This window comes from Geospiza fortis, unplaced genomic scaffold (assembly GCF_000277835.1).
Source record: "Geospiza fortis unplaced genomic scaffold, GeoFor_1.0 scaffold55, whole genome shotgun sequence".
NCBI classification, from domain to species: Eukaryota; Metazoa; Chordata; class Aves; order Passeriformes; family Thraupidae; genus Geospiza; species Geospiza fortis.
The window spans coordinates 9,405,525-9,423,578 of record NW_005054308.1 but is presented as its reverse complement, the minus strand read 5'-3'; the positions used below and the strand labels follow the sequence as shown (position 1 = coordinate 9,423,578).

The 18,054-nt window shown below is 44.0% G+C and overlaps 2 protein-coding genes across 2 annotated transcripts in view; one reads left to right on the top strand and one right to left on the bottom strand.

The window, feature by feature from the left end:
- The window catches only part of SFXN1 (sideroflexin 1), a 21,255-nt gene extending 11,846 nt beyond the window's left edge, over positions 1 to 9,409 (top strand). Inside the window, exons 6-11 of the mRNA XM_031066849.1 lie at positions 1 to 86; positions 1,314 to 1,441; positions 1,957 to 2,006; positions 6,788 to 6,837; positions 7,712 to 7,759; positions 9,032 to 9,409. Of these exons, the coding sequence (XP_030922709.1) occupies positions 1 to 86; positions 1,314 to 1,441; positions 1,957 to 2,006; positions 6,788 to 6,837; positions 7,712 to 7,759; positions 9,032 to 9,128 (459 nt within the window). The 3' untranslated portion in view covers positions 9,129 to 9,409. The remainder of the gene's footprint in view (positions 87 to 1,313; positions 1,442 to 1,956; positions 2,007 to 6,787; positions 6,838 to 7,711; positions 7,760 to 9,031) is intronic.
- KIF20A (kinesin family member 20A) lies at positions 7,841 to 18,054 on the bottom strand. Its single transcript, XM_005418798.2, has 18 exons — positions 17,887 to 18,054; positions 17,349 to 17,438; positions 17,110 to 17,229; positions 16,524 to 16,662; positions 16,241 to 16,428; positions 16,007 to 16,151; positions 15,085 to 15,285; positions 14,754 to 14,865; positions 14,583 to 14,654; positions 13,906 to 14,049; positions 13,663 to 13,828; positions 13,242 to 13,406; positions 12,538 to 12,677; positions 12,339 to 12,441; positions 11,473 to 11,680; positions 10,994 to 11,085; positions 10,592 to 10,729; positions 7,841 to 9,751 (listed from the first exon to the last, which is right to left on the bottom strand). The coding sequence occupies exons 1-18, from the start codon at positions 18,040 to 18,042 to the stop codon at positions 9,479 to 9,481; spliced, it is 2,652 nt and encodes an 883-aa protein (XP_005418855.1). The 5' UTR covers positions 18,043 to 18,054; the 3' UTR covers positions 7,841 to 9,478.

Below are 18,054 nucleotides of genomic sequence, written 5' to 3'. Positions count from 1 at the left end.
CGCGTCTCGCCTCTTATAGGGAGGTTTGTTCCTTTTGCTGCTGTTGCTTCTGCCAACTGCATCAATATTCCACTAATGAGACAAAGGTAGGAAAAAGAACAGAGATCACTCATGCTGGAAGAAAAGATGTTGTTCAGCTGGTACATCAGCAAGTTACTAAATAAAGCACATTTTGGATCTTTAGCTTGTTTCAGAACCTTGCAGAAACCTCATGCATGAGGTTTTGACTGGTTGTTTGTAACAGCTATAAAATAGAACATAATAATTCTCTTCAGATAAATACCAAAGAGTTCTTCAGTCCTGGATCTCAGCAACCAGTTACTTCAAAACTTTGATCACATGGACCTTTGAATAGCAGCTACACTTGGGAAAAACAGTCATTTCAAAAATGGTTCTTGAAATCCCACCTGCAGAGCTTAGTCATAGAAGTCAGGCTCTGCAGTTCTGTTTAATCACTGAGGTGACAAAAATGTGCAGTTTGTCAGAAACAAACTTTTTTTCTGTGTTGTGATTTGACTAGGAATAAGAATAATAGTAGGGAAAAGCAAATTTAAAGCATCCTATTATAGACACAAGGTTATGGGCAGAAAAGGGAATATTTAGACTTTACAATGGAAGTTGATCTGTGGTAGTATTTTATCTTTTGTAAAATCTGAAGAGAAGAATAAAGGCAGTCCTGAGGATATTTGCTGTTCTCTGTGCTTCTCCCAGTATGAGTTTAACACCTAACCCTGCACTTGAGCAAAAGATCTAATAGGGAATAGTGCAGTTACAGAAACATAGTTTGGTTTGTGCCTCCTTTTATATTTTCAAGTATATTCTTCATGGTAGAAATGACAGCTCAGACTAGGATGCCAGGGGGGATTTTTCACAGAGCCTTCTGTTTCAACTCAGTGAAAATAATCTTCCTGTGTTCCATGAGCTGTCAGATAGGACAGGCTCCACTTCCAGAGCAGTCCAGAAAATTCCACTTTTCTGAATTAATGTGTAAAGGGACCTCTCCCTTCTGTGGAACACAGAAAAATAATCTCTTTTTTTTTTCCCCTTGGAATGCTGTGACCAGACTCAAGCAGCAGATTGCTCTTACAAATATTCAGTTGGTAACTTCTCAACATATTTTTCCTTGATCTTTTTCTGCCTTTTGAATTTTTTTTGTGTCAAGGGATGTTGCAAACAGACTCACTTAGAAAATAAAATAAACCACATAATTCTTGCAGTTGACAATTTTAAGGAACAAAGATAAGGTGTCAAAAAATGGCGAAAAAATAAGTTCACATCCATCACTGCTTTATTTTTTACCCCTTATTCAACAGGGAAATCCAGTTTGGAATTCCTGTCACGGATGAGGATGGAAAAAGACTGGGTGATTCATCCAAAGCAGCTCAGCAGGCAATTGCCCAGGTGGTGATATCCAGGATTCTGATGGCTGCTCCTGGCATGGGTAAGGATAAATCCTGTGCAGTCCTGATTATCAATCCCTGCTGTGAGAAGGAGATTCTGTTCTATCCAAGTGGTTTTCATCAGGGTTCAGATTACCTTACAGCTCCCCAGGCAGTGTTTGCCTTTCTGTTTAGAACTTCCCCAGGGGAATGTGGGGACATCCTCAGTGTGTTTCACTGAGCTGCAGCAGGGAAGCTCCTGGGATGCTTCTGCAGAAAAGATGCAGAGAGCAAAGGAATGGGAGCAAATTCCACTTGCTTGGAGTTGGTTTAGGTGCTCTGCCAGTGCCAAATGACTGAGCTCAGGTTTAGTTACTTGTGAAATTGCAGGTTTTGCTTATTAATGTTTTATTATTCACCTTTGTAAATACCAATCCAATTGGCAATGTGAAATGAAAACTCAGTGAATGACAAAAAGCTGTGAAAATTGTGTTATGGTATTAGTTCAGCTAAACAGAAAATTAAAACAAAGTGCCATTCTCTCCAAGGTTAATGCATTTTTTTATCTTATTTGCAGCAATTCCTCCATTCATAATGAATACCCTGGAAAAGAAAGCCTTTTTAAAGGTTAGTCTTAGATAATCTATCTCTATGTATTTCATACCCCAAGTTAATATTTTAATGAATTTTAAATACTTCCTGAATCTTCATATTTGCCTCCCAAACACTGTGGGAGGACAGCCCTGTAGAACTTGCTTTACAGCTGTCTCTTTCCTTCTGCCTTCCTTAGAGATAACTTGGTTCCTTTTGTCACAGTGCAAGGTAACATTGAGAAAATAGGAACATCCTTGTTACTTTTATAATTGTTCTTAGAATGCACATTTCCTCCTGTGAAATAAACCTTCCTTGTACTGAGTCTTGGAATACAATTTATTGGGAAAAAAAAGAACATTTTAATAATGCTGGTAGCATTATTAAAATTATTATCTCAAGGTAGCAATAAGGAGGCTTTGCTTACCTGCTGTAGTAGCAATCTTAATTTGCAAACAAAATTGATGGTAAAAATCTCTTTTGAAAATGGTCATTTAAAATTTACTGGATGTAAAGGGAAATAATATTCAGGTGAGGAACCCTTCAATTCTTTACCAGTAAAGGGAGTTTCATCCTCACTGCTGATATCTCTAATTTAATTGCTTGGTAGCTCCAGGGCAAGGCCTCTGCTTGTGAGACCCACCCAAGAAGCCCAAGAAAATCAGTCTCCTTCCTGTTAGAAAAAATAGGAAAAAAACCAGACCCTGCCTTGGAAAAGTTTGTGTGGGGACAAGGAGGACAAGCAGAGGAATATTTTGTTTGGAATGGTTTTGTTTGTCTAAGATAAAGCTTTCTAAAGCATTTAAATTTTATCTCTGACTGTTTCTGCCTTTTGTGTCTCTTGTGCAGAGTGAGATTACCCAGTTACACACCCCACTTGAAAGGGTTTCTGTACTTATAAGGCAGGAACAGATTGCCTGGGGCAGTTGGGGCTGCCCCATCCCTGGAAGTGTCCGAGGCCAGGTTGGAAAGGGTTTGGAACAACCTGGGATAGTGAAGGGGGGAACTGGCTGATCTTAAAAGTCCCTCCAGCCCAAACTGTTCTGTGATTGTTTTCCAGTCTTAAAACTTCTTTTTCCCTAAAGTGCTTTGCTTCCCTCCCACTTTTTAACAGAAAACACTTTTGCTCACAGTGTAAAAACAGGAAATGTGGCATTTGAGTTTCAGGGTAAAAATCTGTGTGTGCTGCTTTTATCTCCTGGAAGAAGTGAGCCTGCAGGGCATCCAAACACACCACAACTTGTGATACTGTGATGTTCTTGAGAATGTATTGCCTGGAAAATTAACCCTTGTTTAAAAAAATTTAGGGAAAAATTATTTTGTATGTATTTGACGTGTGAGAAATGTCACAAAGCCATTGCCTCAGCTGACAAATACATGACATTTGTGAAGAAATTGCAGCAATCCTCAGGGACTGGAGACAAGTACCTGCTGTTTTTGTGTGGTGTAATCAACATAAGGGTGTTGTGAATTTTTCAGATCAGCCAAAATGAGCGATTTCTGCAGTGACTGCTCAGTGGTCTCTGGTACCATCCTGTCCTCTCCCTCAGCCTCAGAGACTGAATCCAGGTGAAACACTGCTCTGCAGGTAGCCAGTGGTAACACCTGGTAGAGATTAGTGTTAAACCCATTAAGGAATGAGCTGCATTTTTAACAAGCAGCTTCTGCATGTCCTCATGGGGTTTGAGAAGCACCATCCCATGCCAGCACTCCACCACCATCCCCACACTGCTTTATTAACTCACTACCCTTGGCCTCTGCTTCTCCACCACTCTTGGAAATAATTCCTGACTGCTTGCCAAAGCCTCTTAAGCAACACACAAGGCCAAAAAATAGGCAAATGGTTGTGAAATGATAAAAGAAATTAGAAAGCTGGTCTGCAGTAAGACAGAGAGAAGGAAATGCTCCTGGGATGTTGGTCTCAGAGCAGCCTGTCATGCTCTGATATTTGGGATAAGATGTAGGTCATGTAGCCCAGCTCATCCCCCACTTTCCCACAGGGTTTTGCACCAAGGCATTGGTGTGAATTAACAACATTCCCAGAAGTTATTGCTAGAAGATGCCTCAAGAATGTTCTTGGAACACAAGCACGTATTTACTGCTTCAAAAAGAAGTTGCCTCGAAGAAGTATTTTTATCTGTAGAAGTTTTTTTTTTTGCCATTGGTTTCAGCAGCAGCTTTGGGGCCTGTTTATGTAATGATGCAGCATAGCAGTAATTGATCAGGCTGCAGAATGTCTATTTTCATTATCCCTATGGCCATACTCCTGACCAGCTCTGTGCAGAACCAGGTTATTTTACCCGCTGCACAGGAGGATCCATAATCAGCCTTGCCCTGAGGTACAGGGTTTATAGGTTTTATTTACAGGTAACTTTTCTCCTAAAGACATAGATTGGTTTTTTCTATATAAACCTATGAAAATTCCAATCAACACTAAAGTTTTAGTTTCTGTTACTACTCTTACACAGCTTCAGCTACAGTTTCTCTTCTGTTCTGCAAATTGTATTAACATCCAAGTTGCTTCTAGAAGTTTCCTCATACATCCTTGAAGCAAGCTCCTTGGGATCTTTTAATCTGCAGCTAAAATCTCTATTCAGAGCTGTTAGAAAACCAGAACAGAGAGCCTTTTCCTTCAAGCATTGTTCTTGAATGTTTTATGCCCTGAAGTCCTCCACACATTCCTAATTTCACTGTCATTTCATTTATTTATTTTTTTGAAAACAGACATAGGAAAGCTGACAGATTTTTATATCCAACAAAGAAAGGAGGCAGTTAGAGAAAAGCTGATTCTCCTTATGGCTTTTGTTTGCTTAATTATCATTTCTCCATTTTCTCTGTTTGCACTAACCACTAAAATGTCATAAAGACATCTGGAAATTAAATCCTAATTCATTGGGAACTGCCTTCTTCCTGAGTTAAATGATAGTTCTCTAACACACTGAATTCTTCTGTTCTTTCTCTTGTAGTTTCTCCATTTTCTCTCTTTATGGGGGTGTGCAGCCTGCATTTGAATTTTATTGTTTTATGTTGTTTCCTGGGCAACTCCAGTTCTTAATTCTGACCTCCCAGTGTTACTTTTTCCTCACCATCTTTCTGTATTAGTGCAGCCTGGTAACATTCTTGAAAAATAAAGGCTGGAATTCAGATCAAGTTGGCAAAAAATGTTCCAGCACATAAACTCCATGTTCTTTATGGAGTCTGTATTAGACACCTCTCTCTCTCAGATCAGTGACTAACTCTGACAAAGGCATAAAACCATTTATTCCTCTCAGGGCACCTTCCAACAGCTTTTTCAGTTATAAAATTGTATTTGGGGCTTTTCTGTTAAAACCCTTGGGTCCCAGACTCCCCTGCAATGCACAGCATCCCCCTCCCTCCCTTCTCAGAGACACTGCAGGGTTTGGCTTGTGTTCTCCACCTCTTGGCATGGACTCTCCCAGGGCATAAAATGAAAATTTGGGGTGAGTTTATCTCAGCTGAGGGTCAGATGGAGGTGTTCAGGGAATGCCAGAACAGCAAAGCTCTGCTGCCTTCACTCTTCTTGCTGTTGTTTTCTGTCTCCATTTGTTATCTGTTGTTGCAGGTTATTGCTGAATTGCCCAGTTCTTCCTGCGCTCATTTCTGCATTACAGATTGACTCCAGGAAAAAAAATAAAGAAAAGAGAAGCAGTCTTCTACATTGTTTCTTGTCCCTCAGGCTCTGGAGAAGTTTTGCTCCACACAGGCTCATTTTCCCTGCCTCAGACACTGCTGTGACCTCCCTCAGCCCTGAGCTTTGTCCTCCTGAGCTTTCTCCGTTTCCTTTGCCCATTTCTACTCTCAAACAATGTCCAGCTTTTGTTCACCATTTTTTCCCCTCTAACTTCTTTATCTTGAGAAATTCTTCTTGCAGAAACACCATCTTCACTGAAAACATCATCAACTGTATGAAGTGATTTTTACCTCATGAGCTATTTTGTTTTAAAATTCCCTTTGTGTCCTCATGGCAGCTGTGTCTGTTCTGCTCTTAATGGAGCAAGAGGCAGCAGTGTCCACTGAACAGCTCTGGGTTTACTTCACTGAAATTCTACCAATGAGAGTGGATTCCTAAATAATTTTAAAAGCCTGCAAAAAAAAAATTCTTGGCATATATTCAAGTTCTGCAAAAGTTACAGAATTAATGAGGCATGTGGGTTATGTGTTGCTTTTTCAGCTTGGTTTCCCCAGTCCTCAAATCCTTCTTTCCTTCAATAAAAGGTGAACTCTTGCAGAACTGGAGTGTTGCTACAGGGACAAGTTCCTGCACATCAGGGGAAATCATATGACAGGAGAAAGGGCTAAGAGAGGCAGATTTACATCTCCTTTATTTATGGCTGGTGGCTCTAGTTGCAGGTTAAAACCATTTGATGCCACCAAAGGGAAGGAGCTGTAACCAGACTGAGCTCTTCCTTGGAATGCCTGGGCAGAATTCCCTGTGCCCTGCAGAGGTGGGGCAGCACCACTTGGAAACTTCCAAATTTCAGCTCTGGTGCTACTCTGGGCTTGTGAGATTCACAGCAAAGGCCCAGGAGCAGGTCCTGAGTCAAACAGGCACTCAGTGGAGTTTCTGACACTTCCTCAGGACCGCTGCGTACATGGATTCCCTGGGAATTTCCTTGCTGCTCTCCAGAGGGATTTGGCTCTCAAAGTGGAGCTCAGCATGAAGCCATGCTGGTCAGGGCTTTGCCTTCACATCTCAGAGTCTTTTAGGTGCAGTCTGTCTCTTAAAAGAATTCCAGGAAGGTGAGAAGCAGGAAGAAAAGAGTCCATACTCACTGTGTGTGGTTTTATTTCAACAGAAATTTCCTTGGATGAGCGCTCCCATTCAGGTTGGATTAGTTGGATTCTGGTAAGTGGTTTCTTTGGGTTGGGTCTGCTGTCTTAAGAGATACTTGTAGGGGTTTTGAGAATCATCTCAGAGTCTTTTAGGTGCAGTCTGTCTCTTAAAAGAATTCCAGGAAGGTGAGAAGCAGGAAGAAAAGAGTCCATACTCACTGTGTGTGGTTTTATTTCAACAGAAATTTCCTTGGATGAGCGCTCCCATTCAGGTTGGATTAGTTGGATTCTGGTAAGTGGTTTCTTTGGGTTGGGTCTGCTGTCTTAAGAGATACTTGTAGGGGTTTTGAGAATGCAGCAATATTTGCCTTTTTTTTTTTTTTTTTTTTAAGGAAAAAAGGTTGAGAGTTACTGAGGGCACAGCAGTTATTTCCATCTCTGTAACTGATGAAATATCATGTTAAAAACTAAAAAGCCGTTAGTAGGGAAGAAGCTGCCAAGAAAAGCAGAGGGAGGGGAGAAAGGGAGTGGCAAAAAAAGGAATGTGGCAGCTTGATTAGAAAAAATGCTTTGGCTGCTACCTCTGAACAGTCAGTGGAATCTCATCCTGGAGGTTGATAATTCTGGAAACATTTGGTTAATAGGGTTTAATTTGCTGTGTTCTGGCATTTTCTGTTGTCATGCACACAAAGGTAAAGCACTGTAAGGACAGCAAATGGTAAATTTGGACAAATTTGGGAACATTATATTGAAACATTTGGTGCTATTTGTAGGTAATGATTTCATAAGGTACAATGCAGTGAGAAATAAAAGTTACAAAGCACTTTGTGGAACTTTACCTCACTGTGTACAGAAAACAAGAAAGCTTTTTACTTAAATCATGCATAAGATTTTTGAATTCTGTCTTAGCACCCTAAATATTGTAACCTTGGTTTTGTCTCCTCTAGTCTCGTGTTTGCAACTCCCCTGTGTTGTGCACTGTTTCCTCAGAAAAGGTGGGTACTGCTGGGAATTATTCTCACTTCAGTGTTATTCCAGATCCAGTCATGGTGCTGCACACAGACACAAACACGGGGTCATTGCCTGCTCAAGCACAGTTTTAATTCCCATATAACAAAGGTGATAAACAAGAGAATATACAGAGAAGTAGTAACTATGTTACTCATCAGTAATATATAATAGTTGTTTACAAACCCCAGCAGCTCAAGATGAGTTCTATACAATATATTCATGTCCAGTGAAGTTATGGATGCACTAAATAAGTCAGACCCCATTTTATTTTCAGCTGGAAACTCTTCTATTTATACAGAACAGCACTGGAATATCTGTGCTCATTTGTTATTTGATTAATATTTTTCCAGACTTTTTCATCAACACAGAAGTAGCTCAGTACTGAAAGGAGTCTTAGAAATAATATTCATTATAGCTGAAATCCTTATGAAATCGGAATGAGTTACTTAAAAAACTTTGCTCAATTTGGTACATAGTATCAACAGGGCCTTAAATTCAGCTGTCTCTCTCATTTTAATAGTGGTTGTCTAAACTCAACAAGCTGCCAGCTGTACCTTAAACAACCCAAGCTGGAGCCGAGTCCATTAAAATGCTGAACTGAGGCAGCTTTTGCCTTCCAGAAAACAATAGCCAATTCTCAGTGTTGTTTGAGTACAACAGAGCTGACACCATCTGTCTCCCTGCTTGGCCTAGGACAGGGAACTGTGGTAAACAAGTGTCACTAGGCTACCTGGAGATGACTTGACAAACCAACCCAGCACATATGCTACAGTTCTTGATTTCAGCCAGGGCTCTCCACTTCAGAGGAAGATTAGACCTTGAACTGTGTTCAGGAAATTGCAGCTGTTCAAATGACCTGGCAGCTTAACTCACTTTACTGTGAACCAGCTCTCATAAAAACAAATCTTGTATTCAACTGAATAAAACGACATAGTAAGTTAAACAGGAAAATACATTCTATTTAATAAAAACCATTTTAGGAAGGTAAGTTTCAATGGCCAGCAACAACTTGAGCACTGAAGTGGATCCTTACCCTCATGGTAATAGCAACAGCCATTTCCTGACTCCATGGACTATCCCACTGCCCTTGGAGCAGGGATTCATGTGCCCTGGTCTGTGAGCCTGCTTCCTGGATAAAAGATTTAAAAATATCTGAAAACTCTTTTGACAATGTAGGATGTTTAGCAGATACATTGTCCATCTCATTTTCCCTTCTACTTGTTTGGTGTAACCCCTTCACTGTTTCTTTTGCTCAGTTCCATGTCGGTGTCGCGCTTGGAGCCAGATTTGCAAGCCAAGATCCGAGCCAGCCACCCTGGCCTAGAACGTGTATACTTCAATAAAGGATTATAATTCAAGGAAGGCAAAGTATCTTTCAAGGAGAAACTTATGAACTTATTTTTTCAATTGTGTGCCAACACAGACAAGAACACATCTTTATCTTGTCCTTTTGTTAAACAAGTTGATCATCTGCATTATTTTACAGTTAAAGACTTTCTTCAGTATAGTGTTTAAATCACATAAGGTCACTTTGTCCACTTTGGTATTGTTTGAAAGTTTAAACATACATATCCAGAGATGTTTACATAAGTCTCAAGCAGCTACAATAACAATAAAGAAGCGCACAATGAAAACCAGATGCTATTATATTGGATTTGCCACCTGTTCCAGCAATAGTGGGGCAGGGACCTCCTTTTCAAAAGTCATAGAGCAACTGAACGAAGTTGCCAGCCTCTGGTAGCCACAGGACGGGTGGCTGAACGTGTCAGGATGTTGTGCAGGAAGGGCTTTTTGCCAGGAGGCTGATTGGGCTGCACATTCTCCCTGTTGGCACAGAAGCGTTTCTTGAGGGCGGAGGTTGGCGGCGCCTGCAGCCTCTGCACCGTGTGGTACTGCTCAGCAATGCAGGCTGCCTTCTTGCGCAGGTCCAGCTTCACCAGCATCATGTTGTTCTGCAGCTCTGCCAGGGTCTGGTCCTGAGGAAGGCAAGGCGAGATATAGTTATATTAAAAAAATATAAAAATATCAAATCATAGAAAGAAAAGCCCATTCCGAGTTGGAACAGACCTTAAAGTTCCTCTTGTTCTCTCTGTTGTGGACAGGGACAGCTTTTACTAGACCAGCTTGCTCCAAGCCCTGTCCAACTTGGCCTTAAAACACTTCCAGGGATGGAGCAGCCACAACTTCTCTAGGAGATGTGTTTTCAGTCCTTCAGCATCCTTACAGTATTTTTTCCTAATATCTAATCCAAACCTCAGTGTGAAGCTATTCCCCCTGGTCTTGTACAGAAAGTCCCTCTCCAGCTTTCTTGTATGCTCCCATCAGGTACAACGAGAAGTTGTCTTAACTCCCTGGTTACTGTGAACTGAGGAGGATAAACAGCCTTTTGCCAAAATTCACTAACTGTTCTGCTAAATAAGACCATGCATAAAGCTTCTACTGTCAACAGTGTAGCAGTTCAGTAACACATAGGAACAGTAAGGGTGGGACAAAGCTGACTCCATCCTGCTGCAAATATGCTGCCATAGCAACTGTGATGGAGTGGATAAGGAAATGAGAACTCTGAATTCTACTTTAAGTGCAGGCTGCCAGTGAACTGAACAGGAACAATTTGGGTCTTCTGTGGAGAGGTAAATACACAACTAACTCAGCCCCTGAAAAAAAAAATCAGCCATAGAGCTCCCCTCACAAAATATGTACTAGCAAATAAATAATTTCTATTTGCAGCAGCAAGAACTTTGTTGCTCTGATTATGGCAAAGCACACAGACTGGAGCCCTCTCCCCCATGCAACCCACACCAAAGCAGACACATCACCTGTCTTGCCAGGATGTCATCACACATGCCCAGGGCTTCTCGCAGCCTCCCTGCCCCTGTGCTGTGGCAGCACGCTCGCTCTGCAGACTGGAGAGACTCCCCAATTTTGTGTAACTCTGCACGCAGCAATCTGACATTCTAGAAGAGAGGGGTTTAATGCAACAGCTGGTTTTGGCACTGCTCTGCAAACAAAGCCACTCCAAGGTAATTCAGACATGCAGCACTGAGGGAGGATCCCCATCTGAGTGATCAGATACTACACAACCTTCAACAACTCCTGTAAGTTCAACAAACCCATTTCATTTATTTAAAAACCTGGAAACAGCAGCCCCAAACTCTGTTTAAGCTGGCAACCACTTTGCCCTGCAAATGTTCTTTTCTGTAACACAGAACTGGAGTTACCTTCTGTCCATCCTCCAGCTTCCTGTCCACATCCATAGTAATGGGTTTGGCAGAGGGAGGTGGCTCCACTAATTTCTGGTACTTGTGCAACTCTAGGAACAGACAAAAAGTAGTGAGCAACAGGACATTGATCAGCTTTCAGTATTCCTGAAATTCAGGACTTCCCTTGAGACAAGCTGCCACAGGCAAGCTGGAAAGAGCTTTTGAGTTTGTGCAGAAAGGCACAAACATTCCAGGCTTCTCCCATTCACTTAGACAAAGGGGCTTAAGATTTTGAATGGAAGGATTATCCTATGCTAAAGTCCATTTTCCTGTGAAAATGAAGTGAAACTGTCCATCCAGCACATTATTCCTGTCACCTACAAGTCAAATAATGTTTTGAGGGTGTCCAAATCCAATGTACCCTGAAGGAAGTCTCTCTAACCCTGCACAGGGATCTCTCAGCAGGGTTCAGAACTGGTGCAGCATTGCTGCTGTACCTGCAGTTGTGGAATTCAACTCCTTTTGACACTGCTCCAGCCTGGCTTTGGTGTCTGCCAGCTCTTGCTGCAGAGCAGACGAGGTGGCCGCTCGCTTGGATCGACGTACACTCTGCTCTGAGTCCTTTTGCTTGGCATCCAGGCTCTCCAGTTTTTGTTTGGTCTCCTTCAAGGCAGCTTTGAGCTCTGAAATCTCCTCATCACGCTCCTGAGAAAGGAAGTTTGTTCAGAGAGTCAACAAGAATTTTGTAGCACAACTTGTCTGAAACGTTCTGTGTCTTTATTCCTGGAGAATTTCTCAATCCTACACTTCACACATTGAACCCAGCCTTTAAGGTTACTTTTAAGTGAGTACAACAAACCCACTTCCTGGGAGCCTAAAGCACTTTTTTACAGGCTCTAAAGAAGAGGGATTGTTTTGGGAGTTGGCATCTTCAGAGTAGTCTGCAAGAAGTCCCAGAGGTCACTCAAATGCTGTAGGCATGAAAATATGGACAGGTCCATACCCATCATGACAACTGAGAGCAAGAAGAGAAATTTACACAGCTTCTGTGAATCCAAAGAGCCCAAATCAAGCCACTAGTGCAAGGAGTAAGGGGGGAAGAGAATCATGTTGAACAAATGGACAAGTCAGGATGGTTGTACATCAGCTTTCAGACTGACTGTTCAAAATTAAGAAGCCTAGTGGGCTACATAAAGTAGGAGACAAGAAGAAAAAATTGTGGACCAAGAGATGAAATAATACCACCAAAAATACCTCAGAAAGCAAAATCTTTCTTTTCACTTTGCATAAAGATCTTCCTGGACTCAAGTACCCAGAGTCTCTTCCCAACCCACTGCTGCTTTCCTGATTGCCCTGAACAAACCTGTATCTCCTCCTGGTAGTGGTCAGTCATTAACTCCTTCAGGATGTTCATTTTGCCCTCATAGAGTTCCTCCAGCTGCTCTCTCTGAGCATCCACGTGCTGGCTACAAAGAGAACAACCAATCCCACGTCAGGATCTGGCAGTTCTGGCTGCTGTAGCTCATCCCGAGCAGAGGGAGGGAGAGCAGCACAGGCTGTACCTCCACCACTGCTCCTTCTGTTGCATGTGCTCCAGCATCTCGTTGCAGATCTCCTCGCGCAGGCGTATCTCGAGCTGCAGCTTCTTCTGCCGCTCCTGCGCCAGCAGCTCCCGTGCAGCCTCGACCATCTGCAGCAGGTCCTGCAAGAGACACAGCTCTGCTGCCCACACTGCTACAGAGTTAACACCTGGGGTAAACTAAGTAATGCCATGTCTGCAGGATGCAGGGATCTAGATTTAAGGGTTCAGTCTCTTGGAAAGAAAAGTTGCCAGGGTTTGCTACCTTGGCACATGACAGCTTGAGTCTCTGTAGGGACATGACTTCATCTTGATCTTCCAGCTATCCCCACTGCCTGCTTTATCTAGGAAGTTTGATTATTTTTTTCCCCATTTAGATTCCTGATCTGCATGTTTTCTAGATGTCCCTTGCAGAGAAGGAATTACAGGTCTGCACCTGCACTGTTACTGCCACTATTCCACAGATGACAAAGTGCTTTCAAATTCAGCATGTGTGTCAGATTTAGACCAACTGCAGAATATTTTTGTCAAGGATTCCCAATTTCCTGCGTCCTTTTTCCTTCTGAGGTTCTGTGTCATCTCTCTTGGCTCTCTCTGAGCTCCAATCCCAGCTCCCCAGGCCAAAGCTAACAGTCATGTTCTTGACCTTGCATCCACATGAAGGCTGTAAAACAAAGCACGGCCCACCTTCTTCTCATACATAGAGACATCTGCCTCATCCTCGGTGTCTTCTTCTGATTCCACATCTTCCTCTGGCTCTGCCTCTGGACCCTGGCTGAGTCGCCTGCTGTGTTCTTTGATGATGGATTTTAAGGATGGAAGTCCCAGCTTTGTGGGAGGTGCCTGAACAAGCTGAAGGGGAAAAGACCACCATTACCAATCTGCAAAGCCTGGAAGTTGTGTAGTCTTTAAACACAGCCAGCCCCTCTCTGCAACCTGTCAGACATTTCAGTTTAGCAGAATCTGAAAGCAATAACTGCTGGAGAAGCACAGGGACAAGGTACAAGCATGCCCCCTCTCCTTGTGGTGGGAAGGGACCAAGTCCCACAGAAGCAGGAGAAACCCAAGCTACCCTGACCATGCCATGATCCTGGTGTGTGTTACTCACCTGGCTGGCAATGGCTGAGAACTTGGCTACGTGCAGAGTCTCATCATAGGTGGAAGCACACTGGTTGATGTTGACAATCATGCAGGAGCGCCCGCGCCCGGTGAAGAAGCCCTGGAACACGCGGGTCAGTTTGCTGTCCCGGAACGGAACCACCGCCTGCTTTGTCCTGTGGGAGAGACACCAGTGAGCAGGGAAAGCAAAGCAAACCCCTCACACCCTCCCTCTGGAGGAGTGGCTGCTCACCTGGCCTGCTGGTTCTGGCGGAGGGCGGCGATGCAGCGGCCCAGGGTGTGCAGGGAGGTGTTGATGTTGTTGGCTTCCTTCATTCGCTCCCCGCTCCTCTGGTCCTTGCAGCGCTCAGAGCCCGCCAGGTCACACAGGGACAGCCTGAGGGAAACACAGTGATATTCACATCACTTACAGCCTTTTTCCTGCCATATCAGGTTTACACTTCAGACACCCTGCAGTCACCTTCCCAGCTTCCCCATCAGGGCACAGACCACTCTTTTGGGGTGCCTGGGCTGTTGATGGATAGAAGGGCCTGCCTTAAGTGTAGGTGTTACACAAGGTAACAGCAAAATGAGCTTTGAAGTGTCAACTTCTAAGATCCTTTGCCAGTCCTCAGAACAGCCACTTTCCAGATAAATACATCCCAGGAACAGGCACCAGCAGCACTCAAATCAGCCCTGCTGCAAGGATAAGGATGCTCACATTTACCTTCACTCAAAAAGCCTGAGGACTACCTCAAGTTGTACCTTGCAGTACTCCTCAAACTCTGTCAGTTCCAAGACTTAACATTTATTCTTTCCAAGTAATTTCAACAACACCATCATCAAGATACTTCCTGTACCCCAGGCCCTCAACCAAAGGGACAAGAAAGTTGAGATTACACCCAAATCCTAAAAAAACATGAAACTTACTCGCTGATTTTTGGAACAACTTCACTGCCGCCTCTTTGCAAGTGCAGAATCCGAATGGAGAACACACTGTGACTGTAAAGAAGCATGCAAATATTAAAAAAAAAACAAAAGCAAACTTTAAAAGCCCCTCAGAATTGTATTTCTGCCTAAAGAATTCCTCTCCCTTCAGACCTGCGACTGGAGTTCTGGTTCATGTGGGTGCTCGCAAAACTCTGGTTTTTCCGACCCAGTTTCAGGAGCTTCCAGGCCTCATCAGCATCCCGGACATTGATCCAGTTCAAATCTGGAAAGCAAGCATGCATTGGGCACAGCAGTTTGATAAGAAAACTTAGCCCCAATTTCACCACTGCATGTTCTGGACATCAACAGATTTGACAATCCCGTAATCCCAACATCAGAGCTCTCTGTGGGGCTCTCCAGCACATCACTGCTAAGCCACCCACCCACTCAGCCCTAAAGCCTTCCTAGCAGGCCACCAAACCTCTCCTGCAGGCAAACCCACCTTTCACATAGGGGTTGCCAGTCTGGTCCTCGCAGAGCCGCAGCGGTTGCCGCTTGCGGTTCTGCCCAGGCAGAGCTGGTTCTAACAAGTCATAGATTAACTCGTTGTAGATCTCAAAGAAAGAGACCCAGATGGAGAACTGCACATCTCCTGGGCTGGTGAGTGAAATGCGATCCAAGTCAGCCCAGCAAGGGCCCAGTTCTGGGGAAAAAAGAGAAAAAAAGGAAGGGAAACAAATCATGACTGCAGCTTTTTATGGGTCCAACCAGAATGGTTTAGGTCTAGAGCAAGATATTTCCTTCAGCAAGCAAAACCACTCCAGAAACAAATTCTTTTACTTACTTCTTCCTATTTACATCTATTCTAATGCCTGTTCCCAGTGAGCCTAAAGTTTCCTTTAACAGTATCACCTGCTTTGTGTAAGGACTTATACATACTCAATTTTGATTCCAGAATTAAAAGATATTTCAAACATTAACTCTTTCCAGCATAACTGAAGTTTTAGTCCTTGTTATCTCAGTCACTCCATGCTTCTGGATACCTGAGTAGCTGGTAGTTCCTGGTTTTGATAGTCAGAGCACAAGTGCTCAGTGCAGCCTGCCACTCTGGCATCCTCCTTCCCAGCAATCCCCATCTCACAGCAATCAGCTGCTCAATAACCACATTCCTTGAATGAAGAGAGTGAATCTCAAGCAATTTTTCATTTCACAAGGCTTGGTTATTATGGAGTGGTGAATTCTTCTGATATTGGCAAAATATATGCAGAGTTCTTCTGATGTGGCATCTTTCAAAGGAAAAATCTGAGGCTACAGCACCTTTTCTCCCTTACCCACAACACAGCATCCAAACAGTCATCACCCTTTTCTTCCCTCATCCTCCAGCAAAAAGCAGCAGGTTGTACACAGCAGGCTTCCAGAAATACCTTCTGTCTGGCTGAGGTCTGAATGGTTGGTGAGCTGGCTGGTTGAAGACAGCCCAGCAACTCCACTGTCAAAGCTGCCACTGGTGGTGGCCTGGAGCTGAGACTCAGCACTGTGGCTCCTCTTCAGCGGTGTCAGCAGCTCCTCCTTGAAGGAAACAAGGAACAGGAGCATGCAGGTAGCATGACACCACCCCTTTCCTCTTGCTGTTGAGCCCCCAGAGGGCCTGTCCTTACCTCCCAGAGACCCTTCTGCAGCATCATCTGCTTCTTGGTCTCCTCCTGGCGCACCTGCCTGCTGTCCAGCCAGGTCACCTCAGTAGAGAGGGCAGGCTTCAGGTCCATGGCCTGGTACAGCCGGTCCCCCACACTGTGGAAGATGGTTGCCAAGGAGCGAGGCAGAATCCCCCCATCCTGGGCAGTGCCTGCAGCAAGAACAGCAGCAAAGCTGAGGATTCAGAGGCAGAAGACAGAAAACAATTCCTTCAACAGGCCCCACAACACCTGGTGCTTTCCTTACCCTGAATTGTGTGAGTCTTCCCTGAATTGGTGATGCCATAGGTGTAAACCAGACAGTTCTGCCCACTCAGCACATCCTTTACCACCTGCTTCATTGTCTCATCAAAGAACAATTTCTGCCCTACCTCTGGTCCAAAAATCTGCAAACAAGACATAGGAAAAATGGCTTTATGTAGATCTTTCCTAGCCTTTGCTGATGGTTGCTCAAGTGATATTACATGGTTCTTTGTTCCCTGCACTAGCCATGAGCAAGAGACCCATCAGCAATTCCAGCTGAGCTCCCTACAAAAACAAGCTGCTCATTTATTTAATCCAATAGCATTTCATATCACTGCAGCCCCTAGTCTGTTTAGAGCCTCATGAACAGGAGTTTGCCATTTGCTGCCAAAAAAGAGTTGTCAGAAACAGCTTAAATTAAAAAAACTAATAAAACAGCAACTAAAACCTGAAGTAACCTGATTGCATGAGACTGCAGAGTTCAAGCAGTGCCCTGGGGTCAGTGGATGTGAATAAGGCTGCTTTTCAAGCTGCAGGGCTGGTTTAAGCTCAAATCACTTCCAGATGGGTTGTTTGTCCCAGCTACCTACCCGGGTGAAGGAGAATCTGTGCACTGCTTGGCCCACTCCTCGCTCCGTGCTCCGCATGGTGAAGGAATTCTTCGGAGCTTTCAGAATAAGGCTTTCGGAGTTCTCAATACAGACACAGCCCTAAAGAACACATAAAATCCATCATTGCAGTGGCTTACAGGAGGATAGACAGCAAAGGACAACAGCATCTCCCAGCAGGCACACAGCCAGCTCAGACGCTGCTTCATTCAGTGTCTCACCTGGTCTTCCCCCTTTTCTACTTCTGTAGATTTCAGAGGTCGAACTCTGAGGTAAACCTTTAATTTTCCATTATTGTCTTCAGCTACAGCCTGTAAGAATCAGCACAAGTTAAATATGGCAGCCAGAGAGGCAGCACACAACCCCCCATGGGAACACTTAACAGGAACCACAATATGGAGCACACATGTTGGCTATGCTGCAAGTGCTGAGGAATTTCTCTGGTCCCAAAATCACCAACAATGCCAGAAGCTTTCTTAGGCATTTCCAAGCCCACCAGCATTTTTTTTGATTGTTTGTTTATCTAATAGATCAGGCCAACAAACCAAAGGCCTAACATCAAAACCAAGCATCACCCCAAGCAGCACCCACTTGCTGCCCACTGCTCTCCCAGGATCTGCTCCCCCCCAAATGCAGCATCTTGTTGCTGCCTCTTCTAAAGAGTCTCTGTTATTTTTTTATCACACCACCTTTGTACATAGAACAGCAGCCATGAGTGAAAACGCTGCTCTGTTATTGACAGAAGAGCTCCAAGCTGACCTGAGAGCCCTCCAGGTTTGGGGAGATGGCAGAGAACTCTGGCAGCAGGTCCTTGCGCAGGTCAGCCCCAAAGCCCGTTGCTGTGGACTCGAGCACAGGGGAGGCTGCAGCCTCATCGTCAGAAAACAGCCCTGGGGAGGAGGGTGCTTGTGCCATGGTGCCTCACAC

Coding starts and splice junctions, on each gene's coding strand:
- KIF20A (XM_005418798.2), bottom strand. CDS start 18,042: ATGGCACAAGCACCCTCCTCCCCAGGGCTGTTTTCTGACGATGAGGCT. Junction 13,407..13,662: donor TCTCAGCCATTGCCAGCCAG/GTGAGTAACACA, acceptor TTTCCCCTTCAG/CTTGTTCAGGCACCTCCCAC. Junction 11,681..12,338: donor ACTACCAGGAGGAGATACAG/GTTTGTTCAGGG, acceptor TTCCTTTCTCAG/GAGCGTGATGAGGAGATTTC.